A 25,333-nucleotide genomic window follows, 5' to 3' on the forward strand; every position below is an offset into this window, starting at 1 on the left:
GTCAGCCTGTGCAGTGTCAAAACGCAAATTATATTCCTACAATAACAGTTTGAGAAATGGCAGGTGTTAGCCTTCTGCCTAGATCCCTGACACAGAGAACACTTCTCACTTTTTTTAGGCAACAAAGTTACTGATTTTCTACATGACTTTGTTCTAATTTCTGTTTAATCTGCAGCATTTCATCATAACTGGACATCAAAATCTGAATGGGTCTTCATTATTTTAAAGCACTGCTTTATTTACTGCATCTCTGTAAATACAAGAAACGCCATACAGGCAAAGGCACAGAGTGCTGCAGTAGCTTACACATTCTGCAGTATCAAATAGAAAAATATCTTTGGTTTTAGTTTAGGGTTTAGTTTTTTTGTAGTAATAGCTACCTAAGGAAGGGGATCAAATTCCCTTCTGAAATCATTAAGATATAACAAAAACAAAGAGAAGCTGAAAAACAATAGCTGATCTCACAAAAGCTCTAGCAACAAGGTAAGGGCTGACAACTCCAGTGTGATCACAGCTGATGTGAAGGGCAGTGTCACTGCAGACAGCCTATGCTTTATTTCTACTTAACTAAAAACATCAGCATCTTAAGAGATATAAAAAGTAGCTGAAAGAACACATTTGACAGCTAAGTCAATGGATCACCATTAATTTATATCTACTCATATCTCCTTGTGTACATCAGTGGCTGCAGTGGTTTTTCACATCATAGCTCCAACTCCATCTGAAACAAAAAATGAGGTTCTCCTGCCAATTATATTTTTTTCCTAAACCTATACATGATTTTATTTACAATTAACAAGTTTTCCAAGTATCAAGCAAGCATCTCAACTCAAAACAATCCAAAAGTTATTAAGCATCTAAAGAATTATGATCTAATGCATAAATAAAACATAATTTCTGCTTTTGTAAAAAATAAATTACTTATGGGAGGGGAGTACAGATATTTTTGCTGCAAACATATAGAAACTAACGCTACCCAACAATCAAAACAAAAGGACAGCCGGAAACCACACAGTAGATAAAGAATTAATATGCATTTATTACATCAAAATTAAAAATAAAAGTAACCATGCCATTTTCTGTATGCAACTTTCACCTTACTATTTCATCATTTCATTTTACAGCCATCAAAAAATAGAAACATTCAGAAATTTTTTGTTTTTTATTCTTTTGAAACAGTATGAAATAAACTGACAAAACTACAACATATACAACTCAATTTCTAGGAAAGATAGATATATTATCCCTTCTGTCTTTATTCTTAGCAATAGAGAAAGAATAGCAAATACATTAACTGTGAATAAAATAAATGGGAAAAAAAAACCAAAAAACCCAACTTCCTGAGAATGAGCTTTGCAATTTCTGAACATTTTTCATAAGCTGAAGCTGTGTTTCCAATGCAGAAGCTGCCAAATACACATCTGGCTTTGACTCAATTGAATTCCTGAATAAGTTTCCTTTAAGATCTCACTGTTGGAATAGGTCCAGAGGAGCCCATGAGGATGATCAGAGACCTTGTTATAGCCTTCCAGTAACTTGAGGAGAGCTTAGGAGAGAGATTGACTTTTTACATGATACACGATAGAGACAGGGCAAGAGGGGAGATTTAGGCAGAAATTCTTAACTCAGAGGGCAGTAAGGTGCTGTCACAGACTGCCCAGAAAAGTTGTGGGTGCCCCATCCCTGGAGACACTCATGGCTAGGTTGGATGGGGCCTAGGCAGCCCCACTAGGAGCGTTAAACAAAAATCCTAAATGTGCTTTTTGTAAAAACAAATACTAAAACTAATAATGAGAAAACACTATAGTTTAATGTGCAAGATTTCCTCATCTATGCTAGCTGTTAAGCAAGAAGAGGAAGACCCTATCCTGAAAATCTTCCATTCCACATACACACTTTTATTGTGCAGCTTATTGCTCTTCCTACTAAGGGTTTCTAGTTCTTTCTCATGTTTTCAGGTCTGGCCTTCAACCTAAGCCCAGTGGTTAGAATCAAAGAAGACTTTAAAGAATGTACAGAAATTCTAGTATGAATAACGTCAAGGACTCAAATAAATTATTATTAGTGTTATAATTTCCTTATAATTAAGGAATATAAGTTGGGGTGAAGAAAGGTCTTTACTTGGATTACCAAAATTTACATTTCAGTGACATGTGAATCAGCCTTCCCTCAAAAAAGTGAAAAAAGAATGGCAAGGTAAAATTAATTAACCTCAGAATCGATGGAATTTTTAGGTTTAGTGTTTACATGCCTGGAATAATTAATGTTCTGACAAAAGTATATAAAGCAATACTTTGAAGTGCATCCTTTTCTTATTCCACCACATCAGTACTTCACACAGAAATGAAAACAATAACAAATACGTTTGTATCAACTGTATTTTAACAGATGAGTACCTTGAACAGGTCCTTGATTTGAGGGGGAAGTTCTACATATCTGGATGGATAATAAAAAGGAATAAAATGAATCTACATGGATATGTGCTCTGCCTAGTGTCACAAATAATTGCTCTGAATGCAGAAGTAACTCCCTTTGAAAGGCAACAGAAGAGAAGAAAATCTCAAGTATGAATTCAGGGAATGTATCCAAAACTGAAAAAGTAACTAAAGGTACTCAGACCCAGCCCAGTGCATGGAGCTTATTTTTATGTTTAATACAAAAGTGTTCATAATTTTTGCATCCCTGAATAAAGAATTTATGGCAACAACTGGGGAAAAGAGCACTATTAGGGCAGTATTTAAAACAGTCTTCGACTCCAAGATATTTTAAGTGTCACTTAACTTGGCCAAATGTAAGACAATGTTAACAAAGATCCTTCAGGAAACGTTCAGTCTTTAAAGAATCTGTGTATGTATGTAAGCATACACATCCCTATAGCCCTATTTTAAGACAACAGCCATTTGAAGCAGAACTACTACTGAATCAGCAATGTGATGAAAATCCATCGTCATTCTCTAAAAACAAAATTAAACAACCTCCTTAGTAAGCAGCAAAATGTCATCTGTGAAAGGTAGCCTCTTCTATAGAAGTGAAAACGTGTACATTTTCTGATATGCTGAATTGATTAAAAAAAAAAAATACATGGATAGTAAAATCTAATAGGAAAGGTGATGGGGGCTTTTTGCACAAAAAGATAAAAAGCAAGAAGAATCACTTCAGGGTGGTCTCAGGAACTGAAGACAGCTGTCTCAGCTGAATGTACTGCTGTTGATTATGTCAATGTCATAATCAATATCGTAATCAATACAGAAACTGGGAACGTATAACTGGGAATGTATAACTTCTGCAGAAGGCCATCCATATCCTGGTTTGCATCAAAAGCAGTATGACCAGCAGGTTGAAGGAAGTGATTCTCCCTCTTAACTCCACTCTTATAAGACACCACCTGGTGTGCCACATTCAACTCTGGAAACCTCAGCATAAGAAAGATATGAACTTGTTAAAATGGGTCCAGAGGAGAGCCTCGAGGGTGATAAGAGGGTCGGAGCACCTCTACAGTGTTAGAAAGGCTGAGAATGTTGGGATTATTTAGCCTGGAGCCTCTGGGGAAACTCTACAACAACCTGTCAGTACTTAAAGAGGCCCTGCAAGAAAGACAGGGCATCACTCTTCATGAAGGAGTTTAGCAATTAAGGCATAGGCTTTGAACTGAAAGAGAGTAGATTTAGATTAGATATTAGGAAGAAATTCTTTACTGAAAGGGTGGTGAGATGTTGGAACAGAGAAGCTGTGGACACTCCATCCTTGCAAGCGTTCAAGGCCAGGATGGATGAGGCTTTGAGCAGCCTAATCTAGTAGGAGGTGTCCTGGACAACCTCTTCTAACAGTTGGCAACCCTGCCCATGGCAGGGAGCTGGATGATCTTTAAAGTCCCTTCCAACTCAAATCATTCTGTGATTCCATGTTTCTAATTCCTATGTGTACATAAAAACTTTCTAAATATACGAAATTAATGGTAAGAATAACAAGTAGATCTTTTAAACATTAAAATTTACTATACACTGTAGCAGAAATATCATTTTGTTTCTTATTAAAGTATTAAGTTTTCTGCTGATGTGCATGTCTGCTTTAAGTATTTCTACTCAATACAAAATTACAAAGATGTTTTAATGGTAGAAGAGATTCTTAATACAACATACATTGTATTAGATATTTGTGCTGAGTGTTCATTTTAATTCTTATTCTACAAAAAACATACTGCACATAACTGATTTTCATCTTTATGAACTTCTACTGAGTCAAGAGAAACACATATCAATATGTTGTAAAAGCATACCGATACCACACTGATAGAAAATAATCCTTTGTACAGCCTCGCATTGACAATAAAAAGCTAAATACCAAATGGTAATACCACATTACTTTTTATGACTTTTAAAATGTTTTGCAATTAGCCACCTAATGACTTAACAACACTCCGAAGGCAACATAAAGGAAAGTGGATCCTGTTAAAATTTAAATCACAATCAAGGTTATTCTTTATGCTTGTACTAAAGATCATGAATCTATTGAACTTATCAACATAGAATAGGAAAGATAAATGATGTTTTGGGGACAATAAATTTACTCTTCACTGTTTGTCTTAATTTTGGCATGTGAAAAGGATTGAAGCTCCCATGAAATTCTACATTGTACTTGTTATATCAACAACTACTGTTTAACCACTAATGTGTTACTTGTGTCTTCTAGGTCTGTCTCTGGATCAAAGTCAACAAACAAGACAAAACAATATTTCTGCAATGCCTTGGAAAGTCTCCTGTACACAGGGCAAAAGTGAGGATGTTTATGAGTGGCCTCCACATCTGAAAATGAGTGATTTACATGTGTATACAGTTATTTATTGAAGAGCAGTTAGATAAATCATATCAAATCACTTCTCCCTGTAAATATTTTTATATTTAAAATATATCCTTATCTCTTATTACCCTAATATCTCTTCTTATCCTAAGCAATAACCCAGTTATTATCCTAAGCAAGCTAATGAGTGACCTGCTCCTGGCAATTTAACAAGTAGTAAAAACAGACCATCAGAAGGCCATGGGAAGGGAGTAAATAAAAAGATTTTTTTTTGCTGTTTCTTGCCTACTGCATCTGTCAAGTGAGCAGAACACTGCATTCAGCAGAACATTACATGAGCAGACACTACATTCAGATGTCTGTGTTTTGTTCTTTTGAGCTGACCCACGGCAATGACAAGGAACAGGTTTTCAAGCTTCCAATAGTGAACTCTGCTTGCAGCCATTGCTTCACAGCCGTGTGTCATACTCCACAGTCTTGTTTTCATCATCAATTCCTCTGGCACTTGTCTCTATTTCTTTTTTGTAGGCTGGACAGAGTCTTTCCATTGTGCAGACATTTCTTCTCAAATCTATGGCAAGAAAATTAACTCAGTTACTCAACCAAGCAAATGTTTGAAAAGCACATACACCCTGGGTAGAGTATCCAGACCTACAACTGATGGCCAGCAGTCTGCTACCAGCTTCCAAGATGAAGAAAATCTGGAGCAGGGCAAATCAGAGAAAGGGGAAAGAGAGCCACAGAGGAGCCAATAATGGTGTGAGCTGGTATGAATGAGTCTCCCTTACAATGTCTGTTCAGCTGACTTTTGCCCTTTATTATCTCTGACTGCCACAGACATAAATAATCCAAAACAGTAACACTGCAGTTCTCATTTCCAAATCAAACAGTGATTATTACTCTGTGTAGGCACAAAGAAGAAGTTTTCTCTGGAAAAAAAAATGTGTAGGTGGAAATTCATGCATAGTAGCAATCTATTTTGGCTTTGAGTCTTTTAAATCTGCTTCACAATGAAGACAAATCCATTCTGTCACAACTAACATGAACAACTAGCAATTCAGCTAAGCAGGAAGAGCTGCAGTGCAGAGTACCCAGTTCAAAGATCTGGGAAGATCCAGTGATTTTTTCCTGGCTAATGCTTTGCTGATTTTTAGATCATTTTTTGTTTTAAAAATTATTGCTGATGTTATCTGTAGAAATCACCCCAAAAAAATGATCAGTTTGCATACTAAAGGAAACAATTCAATGGGTAGAAGCTTTAGAAGCTTTCATGCTGAATGTTAAAATGGTTCCTAGGCAAAACAGAAAGGTAAAAGATCGATGTTCTCTTATTTGCCTTCACCTGCAGAGAGTATGCTAGCTATAAACTCTCAGCTCTGTAGAATTTCTGAACTTGATGTTGCAGCACACTTAAGCCTGTACTACCACACACTTAGAAAGCGAGACATAGGTTAAAAATTAATCTTTAGTTAATCTTTGAATACCAGGAAGTTTCAGCCTCTTGCAGCAAGAGTTACAATGATGCTTTGCAATGAAATTTCTTATTGCATCTTCTCCTAGGTTTGCTGGTCCAAATACCATCTTTCCAGACCTAAAAGGAATAACATTGAATAATAAACAAACTCAAAATAATGCAACTGTAGAGAAGAGAAAGGTTTATAGTTTCCATTCAATGAATTAGAGGTAAGTTAACCACTTGTTAAGCAAACAAACAAACAAACAAACAGTGTACATCTCCAGTTTCCTAGGTCTGAGACCAAAACACAAAGCACAGAATGCTCAAAGAGAAAATTTGGGCACAACGACATTAAGACATTGTATGCCTGAACCTAACTCTGTTACACTGTTCATTCTTACTAAGAAAATGTTTTTGGTTTTGTTTCAACATTGGGCACCTGGGAATAAACTAGAACCAGCAAAGACTTACTTATACCTTATTTAAGAACTGAAAACTGAAAGTCCCAGTCATATCAATATGCAGCACTGAATAATGACTTACTATACTGCTGGCAGGCAAGGCTTTAAAATTTATTGGCTTCTTTCTGTGCTCATTTCCATGTGTCTGCACTCTGGCCAATTCAGCAACATTACTAAGGGATACATTTATGGAAGTGCAATGCATATTCTGAATGAAGCTGACACAATTACAAATAGAAGCAAGCTATAGACACACATGTTTTAGAAGTACCACATAATTACATCAGATCTTTAATGTAGTCTGGAAGATCAGTGTTCATTAATTTTAACATTGTTCCACTATTATTCTCAAGAATTTAATTGACATTCCAGACATCATAGAGCACAGCTCACAAGAAACACTTGTAAAAAAACTTTATGAACTCAAGTGCTTTATTTTAATGATATGCATGGTAGAAACAATACATTTTAATATCTGAAATAAATCACAGCATTGAGAAGCTACAGAAAAAGATTTTAACCCTCTCAAATCTATCTGTGATTCAAACTAATGTAAAATATTCTAAGGAAACCTGTTTCCAAATATGACATTCCCATTCCATAATGGAAAAGAGCAATGAATAGTTAAAACTAGTATCTGTATAATTTCTGGCAAATAGTGATGATTATCTGTCTTCTGGATCATTTAAAGGACTGGTTTATTCAGCTTTTACTGAAGATTAGTAGAAGAAAACATGTAGAAAGTAGAATACTACGTAATTGTCATGTATACACTTTAGATGACATGGTGCTACATTATCATTTCTATTTATTGCATAAATAATTAGTTGGAAGGTCGTAAACAGAGAATTGTGGTAGATACCAGTATTTCCATCTGGAGGCCACTAATGAGTGGTGTCCCTCAGTAGCCCATCTTGGGATCAATACTCTTAAACTTTGACTCTTTACCAATGACATAGATGATTGGATCAAGTACACTCTCAGCACATTTGCAGATGACACCACACTGAGTGGTGCAGTCAATTGACAGAAGGAAGGGATGCCATACTGGTGTACCTTGACAAACTCTTTCTTGTGCTGGGGGTCCCCTCAAAGCCACTCTCCTAGTTATTCACAAAAAATACTGAACCCAGCTTTTCACTATCTCAAAAAAGTGTATAAATAGGAGCCAATGGACTTAAAAAAAAAAAAAAAAAGTTCCTCTTTTTGTGAATAACCTTACTTCATAGATGTGCTTCATAAATATCTACCACATCATACTAGACTGGTCTTGTCTGCCGGACAGGTAACAGCGTGTGTGTTGATGCAAACACTGCATCCCATATTCAACTAGGAGCAACAGATGCTACAGGTGCACAGAGTAGACCATACCACATCTATTTGGCCTTATTTGATAGAATGTAATGGGAGGTTTCATGGCAAGCAGCTCCCTTCCAGAGAAGCATCCACATCAGCTACACAGCATGTTTGCAAAATTAGCTTCACATTACCTGTTTCACTTGTGCAGGTTTCTATAGCAGAGGTTCAGTCCAAGTAAATATTTTATCTATTGTTAGCAATTCAGTTGTAAATTGTATGGCTGAAACTTAAAAGCTTGGTAAAGATTCAATAAGTCCATTCTTCAAAATGCATGCTAATGAGTAACTTCAGATAACATACTGTATATATAACATACTGTATCTATAATCATACTACAGCCTCCAGCCCATCGCTATACACTTCAGAGTTTTCAAACAGGGGAACAACAGATCTAGAACCTCTTACTCCTCCTTTTCACATGTTTGTAATGAGATTTTTGACCACCAGAGCTCTCCTCCTCACCTCCCTCATCAGGTCTAATGCATCGATTCTTTTCAATCTGAAACTCAGCCAACTATTTTCCACAACTCTGAATCTGCTCTTCACTCTGCACCCAGTGTCAGTGAAAGCTTTAAGAGGATGAACTTCATTATAGACTTGGTAATAAGTGGTACACTCTGAAAGAGTATCCAGAGTACTACTTGTAATGTGATTCTTCCCAATGTTTGGGTGGTACAGGAGCCTGCAGGGATAGCACTGTGTCACAGACCTGCTGCTGTACCAGAAATATTTCTGTTTTTAAAGGAAATCTTTTCATTAACATTACACCTGCATAATTTTAATACCTCATACATTCTAGGCAGTGCACATGGCCAGATATTCAACTCATGTCAAATATCCCTGAATTTACCACTGTGTACATGAGTTCAGGATCTGCCAGAGTTTCTGCAGTATCACACATACTTCCAAACTGATCTATTATTTTTTCTTAGTATTGCATACAACTCAAAAATGATACAGCACACTAACAGAGAGCTAGAGATCACATTTTGCCATTAAAAAGCCCATTTCAAGTCAGCATGCAGGATGCATGAAAGACTTACTGCAAGATATTGGCATAAGCCACTAAAACAACAGAATTAAAGAAACAATAATAAATAATGTAACTGTAAGTAGCGCTGAAATCTGTAACAGTATCATCAGTCACATGCCTACTGTTTTCCTTCAAGCATCTAAAAGAATGTGTACTCAAAGCAACTTTTTAGGTAGTTCACAGATTTTGATTAAGTATCTTATTTACAAATGAGGATTTAGATCTTGATAGAGACAGAAATGTTTCCCCTGTGAACAAATAAAGGTTAAAGCAAGGATAGTGCTTTTACATTATTATTTTAGAAAGTGTTTATTAAAACTGAATATTCGTTAGTTGCTTACTGAATATATCTATGATTTCACTGCTTTATTCCTTCAGATCCCTGAATCCAAACAATACAGCTTCACCACATGCTGTACCAAAGAATTCCCCAGACATAAGAAAATCAAGATGGTTTTGATTAATTAATCAATGCTCGCTCTTTAATTAGGACTTAACTGTTTTGTAAGTGATAGGAAAAAAAGCTCTGAAAATAAAATGTGTGATCAAATTTTAATAACTGTGACAAACTGTGACAAAAAAAAAACAGAAGGATTGTAAAAAAAAAAACAAAACACTTCAAGATAATGCAGATAGATATTATCCCTATTTTAAAGAGGATAAGCTGAGATGCTTCATCAAGTATTGCGGTCTAATGATCAGTTGCAGTCTCTAGAAATAAATATTACAGTTTGAGTTCTACATTTGCTTCTACTGATACAAAAGAATCCACTTGAGAAGTAGCAAACCATATCTTTACAAATCTGTAGCAATACTTTTAAAATGTTTGCTAAATCTGTGTAATGAACAGCTATATAAATAACCTCTCTGCTAAGCTATCCTTGTATTACTGTCACGATCCCTTAACCTACACACAGTAAAAATGTCTTTGTTAGTGACGTGGACAGTGGGATTAAGAGCATCCTCTGCAAGATGGACTACTAAGCTGACTAGTGCAGTCGACACACTGAAGGGAAGAGATGCCATTCAGAGGGATCATGACAAACTTGATGGGTGTATCTTATAGCAATTTTTCACTGCTTAAAGACAGTCTGCAGAAAAGATAGGGAGGGACTCTTTATCATGTATTGTAATGATAAGATACGGGTTAATGATTTTAAACCTAAAGAGGGTAGGCTTATATTAGGCATCAGGGTGGTGAGGCATTGCAACAGAGAAGCTGTGGGTGTCCCATCCCTGGAGGTATTCAAGGCTAGGCTGGATGGGGCACTAGTGATCTAGTGGGTGGCAACTTTGCCAAAGGCAGAGGAACTGGAAATGGATGATCATTAAGATCCATTTCAACACAGAATTCTACAATTCTATGAAAATTTTATCACTGTGGTGCTCATCTTATTTATGACATTCCCTTCAAAATAAATACTATATCAACAGCACAACTGCAACCATAATTTAGCATTCAAACATTAATACAGTAATTTATAACTAATTCTATTAACGAAATAAAAATAATAGTTACAGAACTAAGAACCTGCTTCCAAAATAACCCCTTTCTCATTTCCCAGTTTCTGCAACCTGGTGCATAAAGGCAGACTCCTGTACTACATTTTTTTGTAACCTCCAACATAAGATTTATGATCTCAGCATAACAACTATGGATTTGGAAAGTAGAGAATACATAAATACTAGGACCTGTTGGAAAGATCAGATATTCTTGAGCCACGTGGCCCTATTTACACAAACAAACCGTACCTCACTAGGCAGGGTAAACCACACTATAATATTTAAGTTACTGATAAACTTGCTAAAAAACGTACATGCTCTTCAGGCTCCAATTCTCACGCTCTGACCAAAAGTTCCTGTGAAGACTACCCCCACCTTCCATACACTGCACAGCATATATAGGGAACTGGAATACTACAGACCCCCAAGCCCAGAGTCTACCAAGGCCTTGCCATTGCCATCACAGCTTCATTTACCCAAATACCATGCAATAAATAATTTAATCACACAAATAACATAAAAATCCTCCAAGTATACACAGACTGACAGTAGAATGTTTCAACTGAACAATAATTTCATCATAGAGAAACTTACTTTTTGTCTTCAGGTTTAATCACAGATGGATCTGTAAGGTTTTCTCCAACACCTACAACAAAATCAACAGTGTTAGCATAGGAGATGATCATGATTTCATAACACGACACTTAAGAAAAAAGTAATTACCCTTTTTCATTTTAGATCATAAAGTGTCGCAATTAAAATGATCATGAGCCAAAAAGAGAATGCCATGTTAAGTACTGGCAAACATACAGTTTTGCACTTTATTTATATGTAGACAGAAGGCTTATGCAAATACTTCTAACCATTGACCATCATGGTAGAGCTGAAATAACTAAGCAGAATGTGACCAGCAGTAAGACTTTTATTTAAATCAGAGTACAAGTACTAAACTAACATGAATCTTACTGTTATCAGTAGATCTAATCCCATATATAGACTCTCTTCAAGGCAGCAAACACAACAAGCCACAACTCATTATTCAGTTATACAGTGTGTAAAAGTTTGGGTCTGTTACTCCTTTTCCTTCTGCACAGCCACAGAAGTGAATTCAGTAATTTCACTATAATAACTAACTGCTGATACCTATTTTGTAGTTTTCCCAAAATGATGTAATAATATCATTTTACCAAACAGCTCTTTCCTTACATCTGAGGAAATTGCTGTACTTTCATGGAAAAGAAGAGATTCTATAAGAATATAATATGCAGTAATTTTTATTTCAGTAGGCCACTGGTGACAAGTTTATATTCTGCTACTAACACCAGCAAAGACTACAGAAAGACCATTTTGTAACTGCAGTACCCTCAAAATGCAATACTCTTCAATGAAAATCATTTGAATTGACATAAATTACACAACAATGCAGTGTATATGTATGTGGAGATGGCGCCAGTATTATATAACTTATGACAGTATTAAAACTAATCAGAACACCACGGGAAGCACCCCTTGCACTCTTCCTAAACACCAGATAAGAGAAATAAAAAATAAACATGAGACCAAAACTAGAGTAGATTTTAGTCCATTTTCTCCTTCGAGATGGAAACTGAAGCTTCTGCAGTCTTGATGAGATTTACATAGATGTTTAAATTCTCCACATTTAAGCCAACACAGTTGGACTGGAACTGTCAGGAGTTGTATAATAAACTCAAGCAAACCTAAGGCAAATTCTAGTAGGCTATGGTTGAAGACACACTTTCTATATTTTTTTCATGTGATGCTAAAACGAAATGAAGGCAAGGATGGAATTATATGCTTACTTTGCATACTAAGTATATCTTTTTGTAATTCACAGCTTCTGGACGCTGTAGAATGTAAATACGCTAAGTCTTGGTCTACCCATACACATTTCCCTTGACAGAAATGACAAACAATGGTGTTTATACCATCTGATGGGTGCTGTTCATCTTGTGAACATTGACAACTGCTTTATCTCTTTAAAACGTGCCATGCTCATACTTACACACATACAGTAAAGTGATCAAATGCTCTTTGAAGGAGCCACCAGACTTTGTGAATAGTACTCAGGTTTACAGCTTATCTAAACTGGTTACAGATTTATTAAAAGGAAAAATGAAAATACACAGACAGCAGTTCAAACTCTCCAGACAGATATACACACATTAAGTATGTATATATACATGAGCATACTTGAATCTCTGTATTATTTATACTGCCTAATAAAAATAAAAATATCTGAACTGTGAAGTGTTTTTCTGGAGCTAGCTGAAATGTTCCCATACACTTTAAATACCTGCTGTTTCCCCATTCATCTTAGATGTACTTGAAACCAAATTATTGTCCTATAACACCTACATATAACACCTACATTAATCCAGAGTATTTCTGTTAATGCTCAGTTAATGGGACCTCACAGTAGATATCCAGAGGCTACATGAGCTTTTCCAGGTAGCAGAAAAAAAGAGTTTGGCTTGTTTCTCAGCATTAAATTCTCTTTTGAGACAATTGTTTTTCACTTGGGTTAAAGCTAGTAATCCCGTGCTAGCAGTCACCTTGCATATCCAGGACGAGGAGCTCCCCATGAGTATATACATAGGTCCAGTGAGAAAAGGCCAGCATCAGCTCTTCAAGCAAGCTGCTAGGTGTAATCTCATCTCCGTTGTTGTTATTGTATTTCCGAAATTCACCAGTCATGTACTTCTCAATGGTCAGCCACTGGTTTGCAGAATGGCAGTAAATGAGAAAAACTTCCAGGAACCTGTGAATATAAAGGAGTATGTAAGGGTAAGGAACACCTCCACAGTCACCATAAAGCATAATGCCACACAAATATACCAAAAGGAGAACATGTCTTCAATAGATGGATTATTTTCAACAGCAAGAGGTACCAAACCTTAGACAGCACAGCAGCTTTCTCAGTTTGGTATATAACAAAACAATGTATTTCATCAGAAGATATAGTTTATAGACAAACAACATAATCTGATGTCCCAGTAACACAATCCGATGTCCTGGTTTTGACTGAGATGGAACTAGTTTTCTACCAAATAGCAGGTGTTCTGCTGTCTGTGTTTTGGATTCAGAATGAGAACGTTTTAGCTGTTGTAGAGTAGTACTGAGCAGAATTAAGGACTTTCCCACTTTTCATGCTGCTCTGCTATCAAGAAGCTGGAGATGTACAAAATTCTGGGAGAAGAAAGACCCAAACTAGCAAAGGGGATATCTTGTACCACATGGCATCATGTTGAACAATAAAATTAGGGGAACTGACTAGGGAGGCTGCCCAGGCACTGGCCAGCAGGTGGTGAACAACTGCATTGCACAACACACAATATTTCATTTATCTTCTATCATTTTCCCTTCCTTTTCTGTCCTATTAAACTGTCTTTATCTTAACCAATGAGTTTTTTTTCTGATTCTCTCTTCCATCTCAATAAGGGGGAGCGAGCAAACAGCTATGCAGTGCTCAGCAGCCTGCTGGATTGAACCACAACATCTGATTTAACTCCAGACAACTGCAATAAGCTTTATTAATTTTTCTTATGTTAACTGCATGAAAGGTAATTCTTGTCTAAGGAGCAGCATCATGAAGAAGCTTGTTTTGCTATCACATCTAGCTATACAGGTAAAGTACAGTGATACCTGCCTTACCTTTTAAAAAGTTTTAAAGGTAGTGTGTTTTTTTTTTGGCAAATTACTTTTAGACAAATTATTGGGTAGAGATGACAATTTACTCAAACCATTATACATATTAGAGATAACGCTACAGAATAGTCACATCGAAGAGCAGTCAGGAACTCAGCAGTCATTTGTCTCCAATTTCCCATTTTCTGTAGACAGAAATAATCAAACTTCTGTATACAGTGATGACATGGAAACTCTACCTCGCTCCTGCCCTGGAAGTTGTAGGTTCCACTAAAGTGGAAGGAGAGAAGTAAACAAGGCTTCTTGGAAATAAATCACTCAGAATCACCTATTAAAACTCATGTCATTGTACCCACTGAAGTAACTTCTATGCTGAAAACAGGAAATGCCACACCTGTCCGTACCACTTCTTTCAAGAAAGAAAAAGACCACAGAAGTAGCATCTCTGAAAGACAGAGTAAAAATGCACTGGAACTGAGGACTGTTGTGCTGCATTCATTATTTTATCTCCTCATCTCACCTTCATAAGATTCTCAACAGACATCATGTGCTGCACATTAAGCATAGACTAGTTGGCTATGCGCTATTATGCAGATGTTCACTGGTCAAAGAACTGCTACCAGAGAAAATCCAAAACAGCTCAGTTCAGCTTGCTTTTTTTTTCCCTACATTGGCCTTAAATAGGGCACCCCTTTCTCTGCTAAACTGTTGGCAAATCTGTGCCCACCAAGATAAGGGAGAGTCTGTTTTAATAAGGGGCTGTATCATTTCAAAAGTACAGATTTAAAAAGAAGCAACTCTAGAAACGATCAATCAAAATGTGGAGAAAAAGTTAATGAGAAGGTAAAAACTCCAATACAGGTTAGAAACAGTGTCTCTTAGCACTTTCTAGGTCAGACTTGTCTTTCTATCCTAAAAATATGACAAAGCTCTTCTGGGGAAAGATCTTTTGCTTTGCCGAACTCTTATGAGCTGAAGGCCTGATGTTTCTTGGCATGCTCATTGTTGTGGCTTAAATTCCTTTCAATAACACCCCCTTCTTTAACTCACTATTATCCCTATTATTTTCTACCCTAATTTATTTTTACATATTGATGTATTTATTTCTCTTAATTAAGTATTTAAGACATATATACTGTTTAAAGCAGCAGCTATTTCAATCTACTATGGAAAAAGAGTCTATGTTAGACCTGGGACATAGCTGAAAAAAAAAAACCTTTGACAATCCTTAAAGACAGTGATTTTACCTTGGAGTATAGGGAATAGTATGAGGCTTCACTTGATTGAAGGTATAGATTAACTTTTGGGCCGCCCTTTGCTGTTGGATCTCCTGAAGAAAAGCATGTTGTTAAGCACTTTAATTTGGTATCATGAAAAAAAGGCAGCACTGATTGAAAAACAAACAAACAAGAACCAGCGAGTTGAATATTGCTTAAAAGTGGGAGATGCATCTTCCTCAAAACCATTTTCCTTTCCAGAAGGTAACATCAAAGCACACATCAACCATACTAGACATTCACATATAAGGAGTAGAACATTCAAGACATGTCAGACTATACCAGTGTCCCTTCAGGTCTGTACTCACCCTCAGGCAGAGATGTAACACTGTACCATCATGAAAGATCTTTTGCCAAGTCTGAACCACCTCGGGCAAAAAAGACTTCACAATAAATACTTGTCCCAACTTTAACACATCATTCTCAGACCAAGTACAAATGACCTTCATGGCCCTCCGCAGACCCCCATCCATCTCCTCTTGTGACAAGACTTGGATCATTGCAGCCATACCACGCCGGGACCAAGAAGACGTGCTTTTACTAAGGTTCATAGGTGAACTTTCTTCTAGTCGATACACAGTCACTTCCTCTCCAGCTTCAGTGAAAGAAAGTTTTGTCAGTAGAAAAACTTTGTCAGTAGAACTGCATTTTCATTCAGTATCTTAAAATAACACACTACTTTACATACCTTTGCAAGCCATTTGTGTGAAAACTTGCCCTATCTAAGATTATATTATCTATTACTACAGATCTTTTGTGATTACATAAATGGCCCAAGTGTGTCAAACCTCCACAGATGAATTTAAGATTTCATGCATTCTTTCATAGAAACAAAGCTCAGTGATAGCCTGGTCTATAAAACTGGTTATAAAACACCCCATTTTGCCACAATTTTTAAGTACTTAAAATAGTCAAGCCTAAAAGATGTGTATTTTTGAACAGTTATCATCTTCAACACAAACTTTAAGCATGGCTCCCTCTGTTTATGCACCATGTGGAAATGGGATTTTTAGTAAAACCTTTTTTAAGCTAATCAAGTCCCAAGCAATACTCATAATATTTTCCTTTAAACTGGGCTTAACAAAACAAACATTAGACAAAACAAACACACAAACACTGCTTGTAATAGTTAATGACTACAACAGTAAAGGACTAGAGATTGTCACCTTTGGAGGAAGAGAACTGAGTTTTGTAGAAGTAATGAACAGTGAATTGGCCATGATAAACCAGGAAAATTAGATTGAAAAGGAAATGGTCCTTCCTCAGAGAAAAGAATCCTAGAAGAATAAGCTAAAGCAAGTAGAAAGGAAGTCTATAATTCTGGCATTTTAAATTAAGATTTATCTTTTTTCCTAGAAGTTCCCATGTTTTTTGTATTGTATTAAATTTCAATTCTGCTCTTGTTAATAACATCATTTCAGAATAAATCAAAACAGAATAAATCTGCGATATCCCTACACACATAGGGTCACGTCATGTCTCCTGCTTATTTTCAAGAAAACTACAACAGATACAAAGAGCACAATAACACTATTTCATAGAGGAAATTCTCAGTAACAAAACACTATTTTTCAGCGTAGTCTCTACTATTAGCTATGCATTTTTGCTAGTACTGAACAAGAGCCTGCATGCCATGCTTGTAAAAATTTGCTCCAGTGAAGGTGGCCCACTTTTTCACAGGTAGTGACAATGTTGTTGCTAGAACATTGTCCATGCAACACTGTCCATGCAAGCATCTTTAACTGGCCAGAACAGATGGAAATCAGAATGTGTCAGATCCACACTATACAGTGAGTATGGTAGGACAGTCCAGCCAAAATAGGCGATGAGCTCGATTGTCTTCAAATTGGTAGAGGGCCTAGTGTTGCAATGTTGTCTTTCACATCACTGCTGGCACTGCTGAAATGCACTGCCCACTGTCTCACTGTGCTCACATCCACCATTTAGCTTCCATAAATGCTCTGTAATATCAATGATCATCAATAAGTGCTACTTTTTCTGCATGGAGGAATTCAAGGACACACCTTTGTTTCATATGCACATCCATGTCAGATGCTGTTCCAACAGACTGCCCCTCTGCTGCCATCTGTCACACGGCAGCAACATGTAACAGAACACTGGTGGGAAGATTCCACCTCTTGCCACACCACTAACATCTGCCTCTGACATTGTGGGCCAATGTAATAAAATAGGAGACATTACTTTTGGAGCAGCTCTGTTAGTTGTTAGAGCGTTCATCTCTTATGATGCAAGCAAGACACACTTCTGTTTCTATTCACTTCTGTTTCTTTTGTGTAAATTAACACAAAAGTGGACTCAATTCACTCTACTTGCCATGTGAATTCATTACAAACAGATCTTAACTGCTAAGTAGGATGAAGTAACTATCTACAAATAGCAAATAATGACATAACAGAGGACAAACTGAATTCAGAGAGAAATATTTCATTCCTGCCCCTGAGCATATTTTCATCAGTCAGCATTGATGCAGATGCTACTGAATGCCCCAGTGCAAATGTTTTGATTTAAAATTAAGCAATGGAAAAGTCAGTGTATTACACATAAGAAAGACACTTGAATAAGGGTACTGTAACTATGCACATTTCTTTCTTGAACTTATATTAATTCTTCATTTTATTATCTTTTGACAATTTAATACCTTAAAAGGTGCCTGCTGGGAGTCTCAAAGATTAGAATGTTCAATATGCTCATAGCTGTATTAATTATCTGTAGCAGTTTGGTCCCAAGAAATCCTATGATGCTGCAAGTATCAGCAATTAGTTGCTGTGAGAGAAAATATTCTACTCATTGAAGAAAACATACCTAGATCATGTCTAGAGGCAGACCTTCTGCTGCTGTAAACTAATATAGCACACTAACTTTGAAACTCTATCAAACAATCTTATATATCCCTCTCTTCCGCTCTTTAGTTACAGTACATATCATTTTTCCCTTAGAACAGTGTCCTTCCAACAAATGCCTGTTTTTCTTGTCTTTTTGACCAGATGTCCTGACATATATATTGAGATAAGGTGGTGTAGTAGTGAGAATGCATTTATAAACATTAGGGGAATCTCATTTCTATCTTCATCTACCTAACGAGAAGTTATAGAGAAAATGAAGTTAGACTCCTCTATGAGGTTCACAGTAATCACACGAATGTCAACAGACACAAGCTGCACTTAGAGATACTCCATGAAATAATTTTTTAAAAGCGCTACAGTGAAGCAGTAAAACACTGAAACAAGTTGTCCAGAGAGTCTATGGAAGCTCTGTTTATATTCAAAAGACAAATGGACAGACCCTCAGCAAGCTGATCGGAATTGGTCATCCAGGGAGTTGGACCAGACAAGCATGAAAAGTCTGTAAATTACTACATGAATGCAATTCTATCTTAGTTCACTTCTTTCAGAAAAGCAGAAATACTGAAATTAATTCAAGGCAACGTCTCAAATTCAGTCTTTTCAAAATAATGCATGGAACATTCCTATAATAAGAAGACATAACCAGGAAATTGGTACTCACCGAAGAGCTGGACTGGTGTAAATGGTATGGTCTGAGCAAGTCTCATTAAGTTGTTTCTTTCGACAGCTGCAAATAAGACAAATTTCACTGCTATATTGAATAAATAACAAGCCAACTGACTTTCAAAAACATCTGACAACTCTTTAGTGAATGAAACCAAGTAGGCTGCAGTGTGGTCCTGAGTCAGATCTTCTGATTGCCATTTGTGAGGCCCTATCCAGCCACCAGCTCTCCTTTGCACGCTGTCGTATACCACAAGCATCAACCTCCATCCTTTTCACTGCTCATTGCTTCCCTTCTTACAACAAAACAGTCTGTGGGAAAAGAGCCTTGCACTGTGGCTAGGAGGACTGCTTCTGCTTTTCATCCTTCTTCCAATAGAAGCTGCTACTTCCTTCTCCTGCCAGTTCCAGCGCAGTGCACTACGCCAGTAAGATGCGTTGGCCTCAGCTGCCCTCACATACTGTTTCTGCCAGGCTCACAAATGCCCGGGGTTCTAGCAAGGCAATACAGGGAAATCCAAGCTTGCCCTACAGAGCATAGCGTCATCATCTGGGCTCCACGCCAAACAAAATAATTAATTTTATTATGCCTCCTTAACTGGGGACTTTTTTCTCAGCCAAACACCTTCAAAGTCAGAATGCCAACTAAATATTTATGGACTTGTTCTCACAATGACTCAGTTATTGGGAAATGGAAGAGAGCTGCAGAGTAAGCCTCAAGGAAACTTAAGAAGAAGACTAAGAAAGAGTGTCTAAAGAGACTAGAAAAAAAAATCTCTTAGTAGACTAGAAGAATGCAAACCATATACTTACTACCTTAGCTGCGTTTCTCTGAACAGCACCCACAGACTCCTTAAGGATGATTTCTGGAGCTTAGACTCCGTGTCCTTTTTTTTATTCTTCTCTTAATTAATTAGAGATTAATTAGCCCAAAAGGAGAGAGCAGAGGAGACCCATGGCATACCAGTTCATGACTATACGGTTCTCATATCAGAAGAGCTGTCTTTTAGACTTTATTAAAAGGCTTGCCTACATTTTGCAAGACCAACAAGCACTGGATAATGTAGCTTTTGAAAAACAGACTGAAAGTCAAGATTCTTCCTTAATGCACCACTATAAACATACTCTGGTCACTAAATTACAGCATACCAGGAAAAAGGATGTAAATAAGGCAGGTGTCACAAATGTGCTGTCTGTCAGACTCTGTCAGTGTCCACTCCACAGCCTTGAGAAGCACTGTGAAGTCACTTTGCACCAGCTGCTAAACCTGGAGGAAAACTCAAGCTCTTCTGACTGCGCAGAGAAGCAAAACTGTATTTGACTGTAAAACATGATAGCAAAAGAAACCACAAGCAGTATAATGTACAGGATTTTGGAATCATAGAATCACAGAATCCTTAAAGTTGGAAGGGTCCTTTAAAGGACATCTAGTCTAGGTGTACAAACACCTTCAGTGGTGTAAGTCTAAGAGAATTTTTAAAAAGGACTGGACAATGCAAATAGCGCTCAGGGACATGATTTAGCAGAGGGTTGTTAGGATAGCATGATTAAGTTGCAGTTGGACTTGATGATCTTTAAGGTCTTTTCCAACCTGAGCAGTTCTACGATTCTATGACAGTCCAACTCCCCTGCCATGAACAGGGACACACACAGCTAGATCAGGTTATCCAAAACATGATCCAGCCTGAAAAGTCACCAGGGACAGGACATCCACCACATCTCAGTCTGAGTTTTATTGACTAATTTCTAGTCCAATCTTCCTGATGAAAGAACACCTATTCTGGAAACATCTCAAGACCTTTGTCATCTTGTCATATAAATGAGATTGTCATCTGCACTACAAAGTCCTATCCAATTTCAAACGGCATGCATGATGAGAGCCAGTTAATCATTGTAACAATGCCACGATGTCAGAGAAATTACTGCTGTACACTGATTACAAACCAGGAATCGTTATTCCCAATGAAAACCACATCGTTTTTCAAACTTCATAAGGCTGTTAATGCTTTCAGTTTACCCTGTGCCCCCCTTGAAAGGAGCGAAAGCCATGCAGGCAACAGAGACATCTACTGGTAAGCTCTGCACCGTTCTCCTCTGGGGAAAAAATGAAATCCAAGCCTTGTGGAAAAATCTTTGCATATTCAGTTCAGGAAAAGACAGGACTGTGGGCAATTAGCATCCCAATGATTTATTTCCTGCCAGATTTCCATGAGCTCATAGGTATATAAACACGGATTAGGTAGTACAGTACCAATTAACTGAAGAAACCAATTCCAGCAAGTACAAAGGAGGATGTGGGAGGTGTGAGGGGATATGATAGCTATCAACAAATGAACATCTCTCCTGGCCTCCCCAGGAATCAGAGGAATCACTGTTTCCACTGATATTTTGAAAGCAATTATCTACATTCTGCACTGAATTTGCCACAAATAACTGGAATGGAGCAATTAGCAGCAGGAAAATAATTCATAACTTCCTCTCTGCTGTATTAGGCATGAATTAATGCAGAACCTTCTTAGCAGTAGTCAATTGTGCAAATCTTCCAAATGAAAATCACAGAAAATGACAAGGGATGAACTAATGTTCTTTTTAATTTGATAAATTACTCAGCTATCATTCTGGTGCCTCCTGCTTACCTGAGTAATGACACTGCAGATCTGGAGCTGTTTTCAAGCATCCAAACATATCTGAAATAACGTTTAAGGGATCATTATGTTAATTATTATAGCAGAGATGAATGCATGATTTTTTATTTCTTCCATCCCAGAGTTTGTCATGAAACAGATTAATCAGAATTACTGTCTTAGCATTCTAAAGAGGAGAATTACTAATGACTTAAACTATTATAACATACAGTTGTATTTTGACAGATTTCAGTCACCAATGTAATATAGCCAGGCAACTTATTTATTCAGGGAAATGGTGGGAAACTAGTGATATTAACCTCAAGGACATGTAGCTTTTCTGAGCCAATTACACCTCTGGGATATTAAAAGCATTTTGCTGTCCATCATGCTTCACAGTCTCCCAAAGGCACAATTTTTCCAACTCCATCTTCAGTCATTAAGCATTCCATTAACTATACTATTACAAGAAAGTTATAACAATACTGGCTCATTAGTCCACAATCTCAAATGCTCTTAAAGTATAAACATACACCAATTTCTGTGGTTGCATGCATAATAGGCATAGCCACATAAGATTTAGTCCAAAAACTTTTGTTTTAGAAAGTATCTTTTTAATAAAGCCAAGACTAATAAGCACATTACCATTATATAGATGAAATTACTTCATTCTATTGGAAAATAATCCTTTAAAATGCTAAGTTTAAAAAAACGACAACAAAAAAACAGCCCACAACATTTTTGCTGTAACACTTTCAATTCTGAAAAATGTGTTAATCAGAACTAAATCTTCATCAAACTGTGTGAACATTACCCTCCTCTTGTTTGTATATTTTATCTAGTCAGCATCTCATCCCTAACAGAAGAGGTTTTAAATCAAGAACATAAACAGCTGCAAGGTGATTGCATTTCCAATAAGTCCCCCTTTTGATCTCATTCTTGATAGACCCAACTAGCTCTGTTGCACTTCACTGTCAAACAACAAGCATGAAAAGGGGAGTGCAGGCCAACTAATTCCTTTCCAGAGTGGGAATCAAATAAATTGTGCATTCTAGAGAAAAACCCCAAAACATCTCATACTCGCAGCAGTGTGCTTCACCACAGCCTCATTTCGTGCACCAACTGATCCAGCGAGATCATACATGGAAAGTAAATAGTCAAAGAGCATCTAATTTCTGCATCACAGCTATCTTCAGTGAGATACAAGTCCAGATGCACAACCTGTTATGGCTAAGTAGCATATCAGGAAAAATGGAAGACAGACTAAAAGGCAACAAAGTTTGACTGTTGAACAAACTCAGCCCTCATTATGATCCCGAATTTCCTCATTGGCCATTCCATAATGAGTTCAATGTTTCACCATCCTTCTAATTTCAGTGAAGCCATACAAACAAACAGAGGAATTACACCAAACAAGCATTTGAAAAATCAAGCATATATTAGAAACTGTATATCATAATCTATTCTCAGATGCAGACCCAATTTTAACTGAGGACTTCTCTCAGACAAGGATTAAACTTGTGAAGAGATTACTCCTCCAGGAAATTATGGAGCAGACCTAAATGAAAGTAAGTTTTTTCTTTCAAAATTTCACCGCCACCTTAGATAAAAGATTGCACTTTAAGATAAAATCTGGAAACAACACATGAAACAATTGTTAAACATTTCTTATAGCTACCAAATAGAGTAAATTGATTTTCTTTTGGTTTACGTATTTAACAGCGGTCGAAGTAGGATTTGCAGAGAGGAACTGAAATGAATGGCAAGTAACCAGAAACTTACTGTCAGTTCTTTCTGCAGCTCTCAACCTGTTTAAAAGCAAACATTCGATATTTTACTTCAAAGTTCCCATCTTTGAGCTAATACTGCTACATATAAAGAAAGATGATCTATATGAAAACAAAAATTTCATGTAATTTACAATGCAGGATCAGCATTAGCATCTGATTACCTTCAATCACATGCACAATTTTTCGAACCATGTGAACCAATGCTGAGATGTACTCAGAGCAACATATGCCATTGCCATTGCTTACATAAAAACAGACTTTTTAAACTGATGGTCCTTTGGATTGGCAAGGCTGCAAGAGACAACAGCATCTTTGTTACAGAACACAATGGATGTGATTTCTGTAACACACCAGTGAAGACAACAGACAAAGCAACAGAATCAGGCTACTCAAAAGTCTGTAAATCCTGCTTGTAAGTACATGGTTTGGCTACTGCCCATGAATGACTGGCTTAGAAGACAAAAAAAAAAAAAAGACAAAGACATAGGATCTATCAAACAAAAAACCATTCCTAAAAACATTCAAAATACTTACAAAAACAGTATTATTTTTAATAAATACAGCTGAAGTTTATTAACTATTGAAAACACATTATAAAATCACGCTATATATTTTGTAAATATCCAGACTTAGTAAAAAAGAGATCAGTCATGAAAGAAGAGGTTCCAGGAGCTGCTAGGATTTAAATTATTGATTAAAAAAACATGCAATTTTCATAGCAATATTACGTGCAATTTTTCATGCTTACTAGATTGGCTAGTTGAAATTACTCAGCGACTGAATGAGAAAATTTATTATTTCTACAATACAAAGGTATGTCCATTTCATCTAAAACTCTACTCTTTCTTTTAATGGATTTCTTTACCTTCATTAACAAGCCTTCACTTAAAGAAACTAAAACAGATTGAATTGCCTTAACTGTTCATTTCATATCAATTTCTCATCTTAAGTATAAGTGGAAGCCTGTACAAGAGTACAGAATTCTCTTTCTAAATATGTGATAAATATATTAATATACTAGTAATACATACGAGGAGTTCCTGCTCAGATTACTTCTGTGGATGCTTCCAGACATGCTGTTACTCAAATCCTATAAAAAAGAAAGATATTTTTATTGGTAAAATCCATACATCACTGTCACATATTCATTGAGCAATTCAAAAATGTAAACTCTTGAAAACATTTCTTGATAAGCTGAATGAATAACCCCACTGACAGGAGAATCACGGCACTGTCACACATACAGTAAAATGGAATATTAGTTTACTCAGACTGCAGTTCTCCACTGCTGTCTCTATATAATTCAACAAAATACTCAGGTTCAGAGCTATTATCTCAGTGCAGTGGTGACGGCAACACACTGAGTAGTTCTCCAGTGACTTTGCTAAATCATTTTGCCAGTCTTATAGTTAAAGAAGTATGCAAATCATTTAGTCTTCTAGCTCAGTTAAAGAAAATAGGGTCGCTCTGCTATTTTCAAGGTTCTTCTAAAGTGCTGGTCAGAGATGGGACTACTCTTTTGAACAGAAAATTTAGGTAGATTATAAAATCCTCAAAAGCAGCAGAGCTTAACGTCTAAAAATGAATTAATTCAAATTCTGCTTTGAATATTTTCTGAGTCTTAACTCTCATTTTTTTTTAATTTCACACTGTTTTCACCTTGCAGATTGTTTGCAGATGAAAAAATCTTTAAAAAAACAGAAAAATTCACACACACACCTCTGCTTTGCTCCCTACTACCCATCAGGAAGGATTTCTGAACAACAACTATTCAATGAGTAAAGCTGGGAGGAGTCACTTTAAGGAAAATTAATTAATTTAAAATATATCTTAAAGAGAA

General features: G+C 36.6%; 1 protein-coding gene across 3 annotated transcripts in view; it reads right to left on the reverse strand.

Moving 5' to 3' along the window:
- Window positions 1–1,043: 1,043 nt before the first annotated feature.
- TRPM6 (transient receptor potential cation channel subfamily M member 6) overlaps window positions 1,044–25,333 on the reverse strand; it is a 92,564-nt gene continuing 68,274 nt past the window's right edge. For all 3 annotated transcript variants that reach the window (XM_048931937.1, XM_048931936.1, XM_048931935.1), the window contains 10 exons: window positions 24,525–24,583; window positions 23,486–23,511; window positions 21,716–21,766; window positions 19,078–19,143; window positions 15,861–16,147; window positions 15,523–15,605; window positions 13,183–13,388; window positions 11,204–11,255; window positions 6,282–6,388; window positions 1,044–5,368 (listed from right to left, as the gene is read on the reverse strand). In XM_048931937.1, the coding sequence (XP_048787894.1) occupies window positions 5,247–5,368; window positions 6,282–6,388; window positions 11,204–11,255; window positions 13,183–13,388; window positions 15,523–15,605; window positions 15,861–16,147; window positions 19,078–19,143; window positions 21,716–21,766; window positions 23,486–23,511; window positions 24,525–24,583 (1,059 nt within the window). In that variant the 3' untranslated portion in view covers window positions 1,044–5,246. The remainder of the gene's footprint in view (window positions 5,369–6,281; window positions 6,389–11,203; window positions 11,256–13,182; window positions 13,389–15,522; window positions 15,606–15,860; window positions 16,148–19,077; window positions 19,144–21,715; window positions 21,767–23,485; window positions 23,512–24,524; window positions 24,584–25,333) is intronic.

Source organism: Lagopus muta, chromosome Z (genome assembly GCF_023343835.1).
Source record: "Lagopus muta isolate bLagMut1 chromosome Z, bLagMut1 primary, whole genome shotgun sequence".
Lineage (NCBI taxonomy): Eukaryota > Metazoa > Chordata > Aves > Galliformes > Phasianidae > Lagopus > Lagopus muta.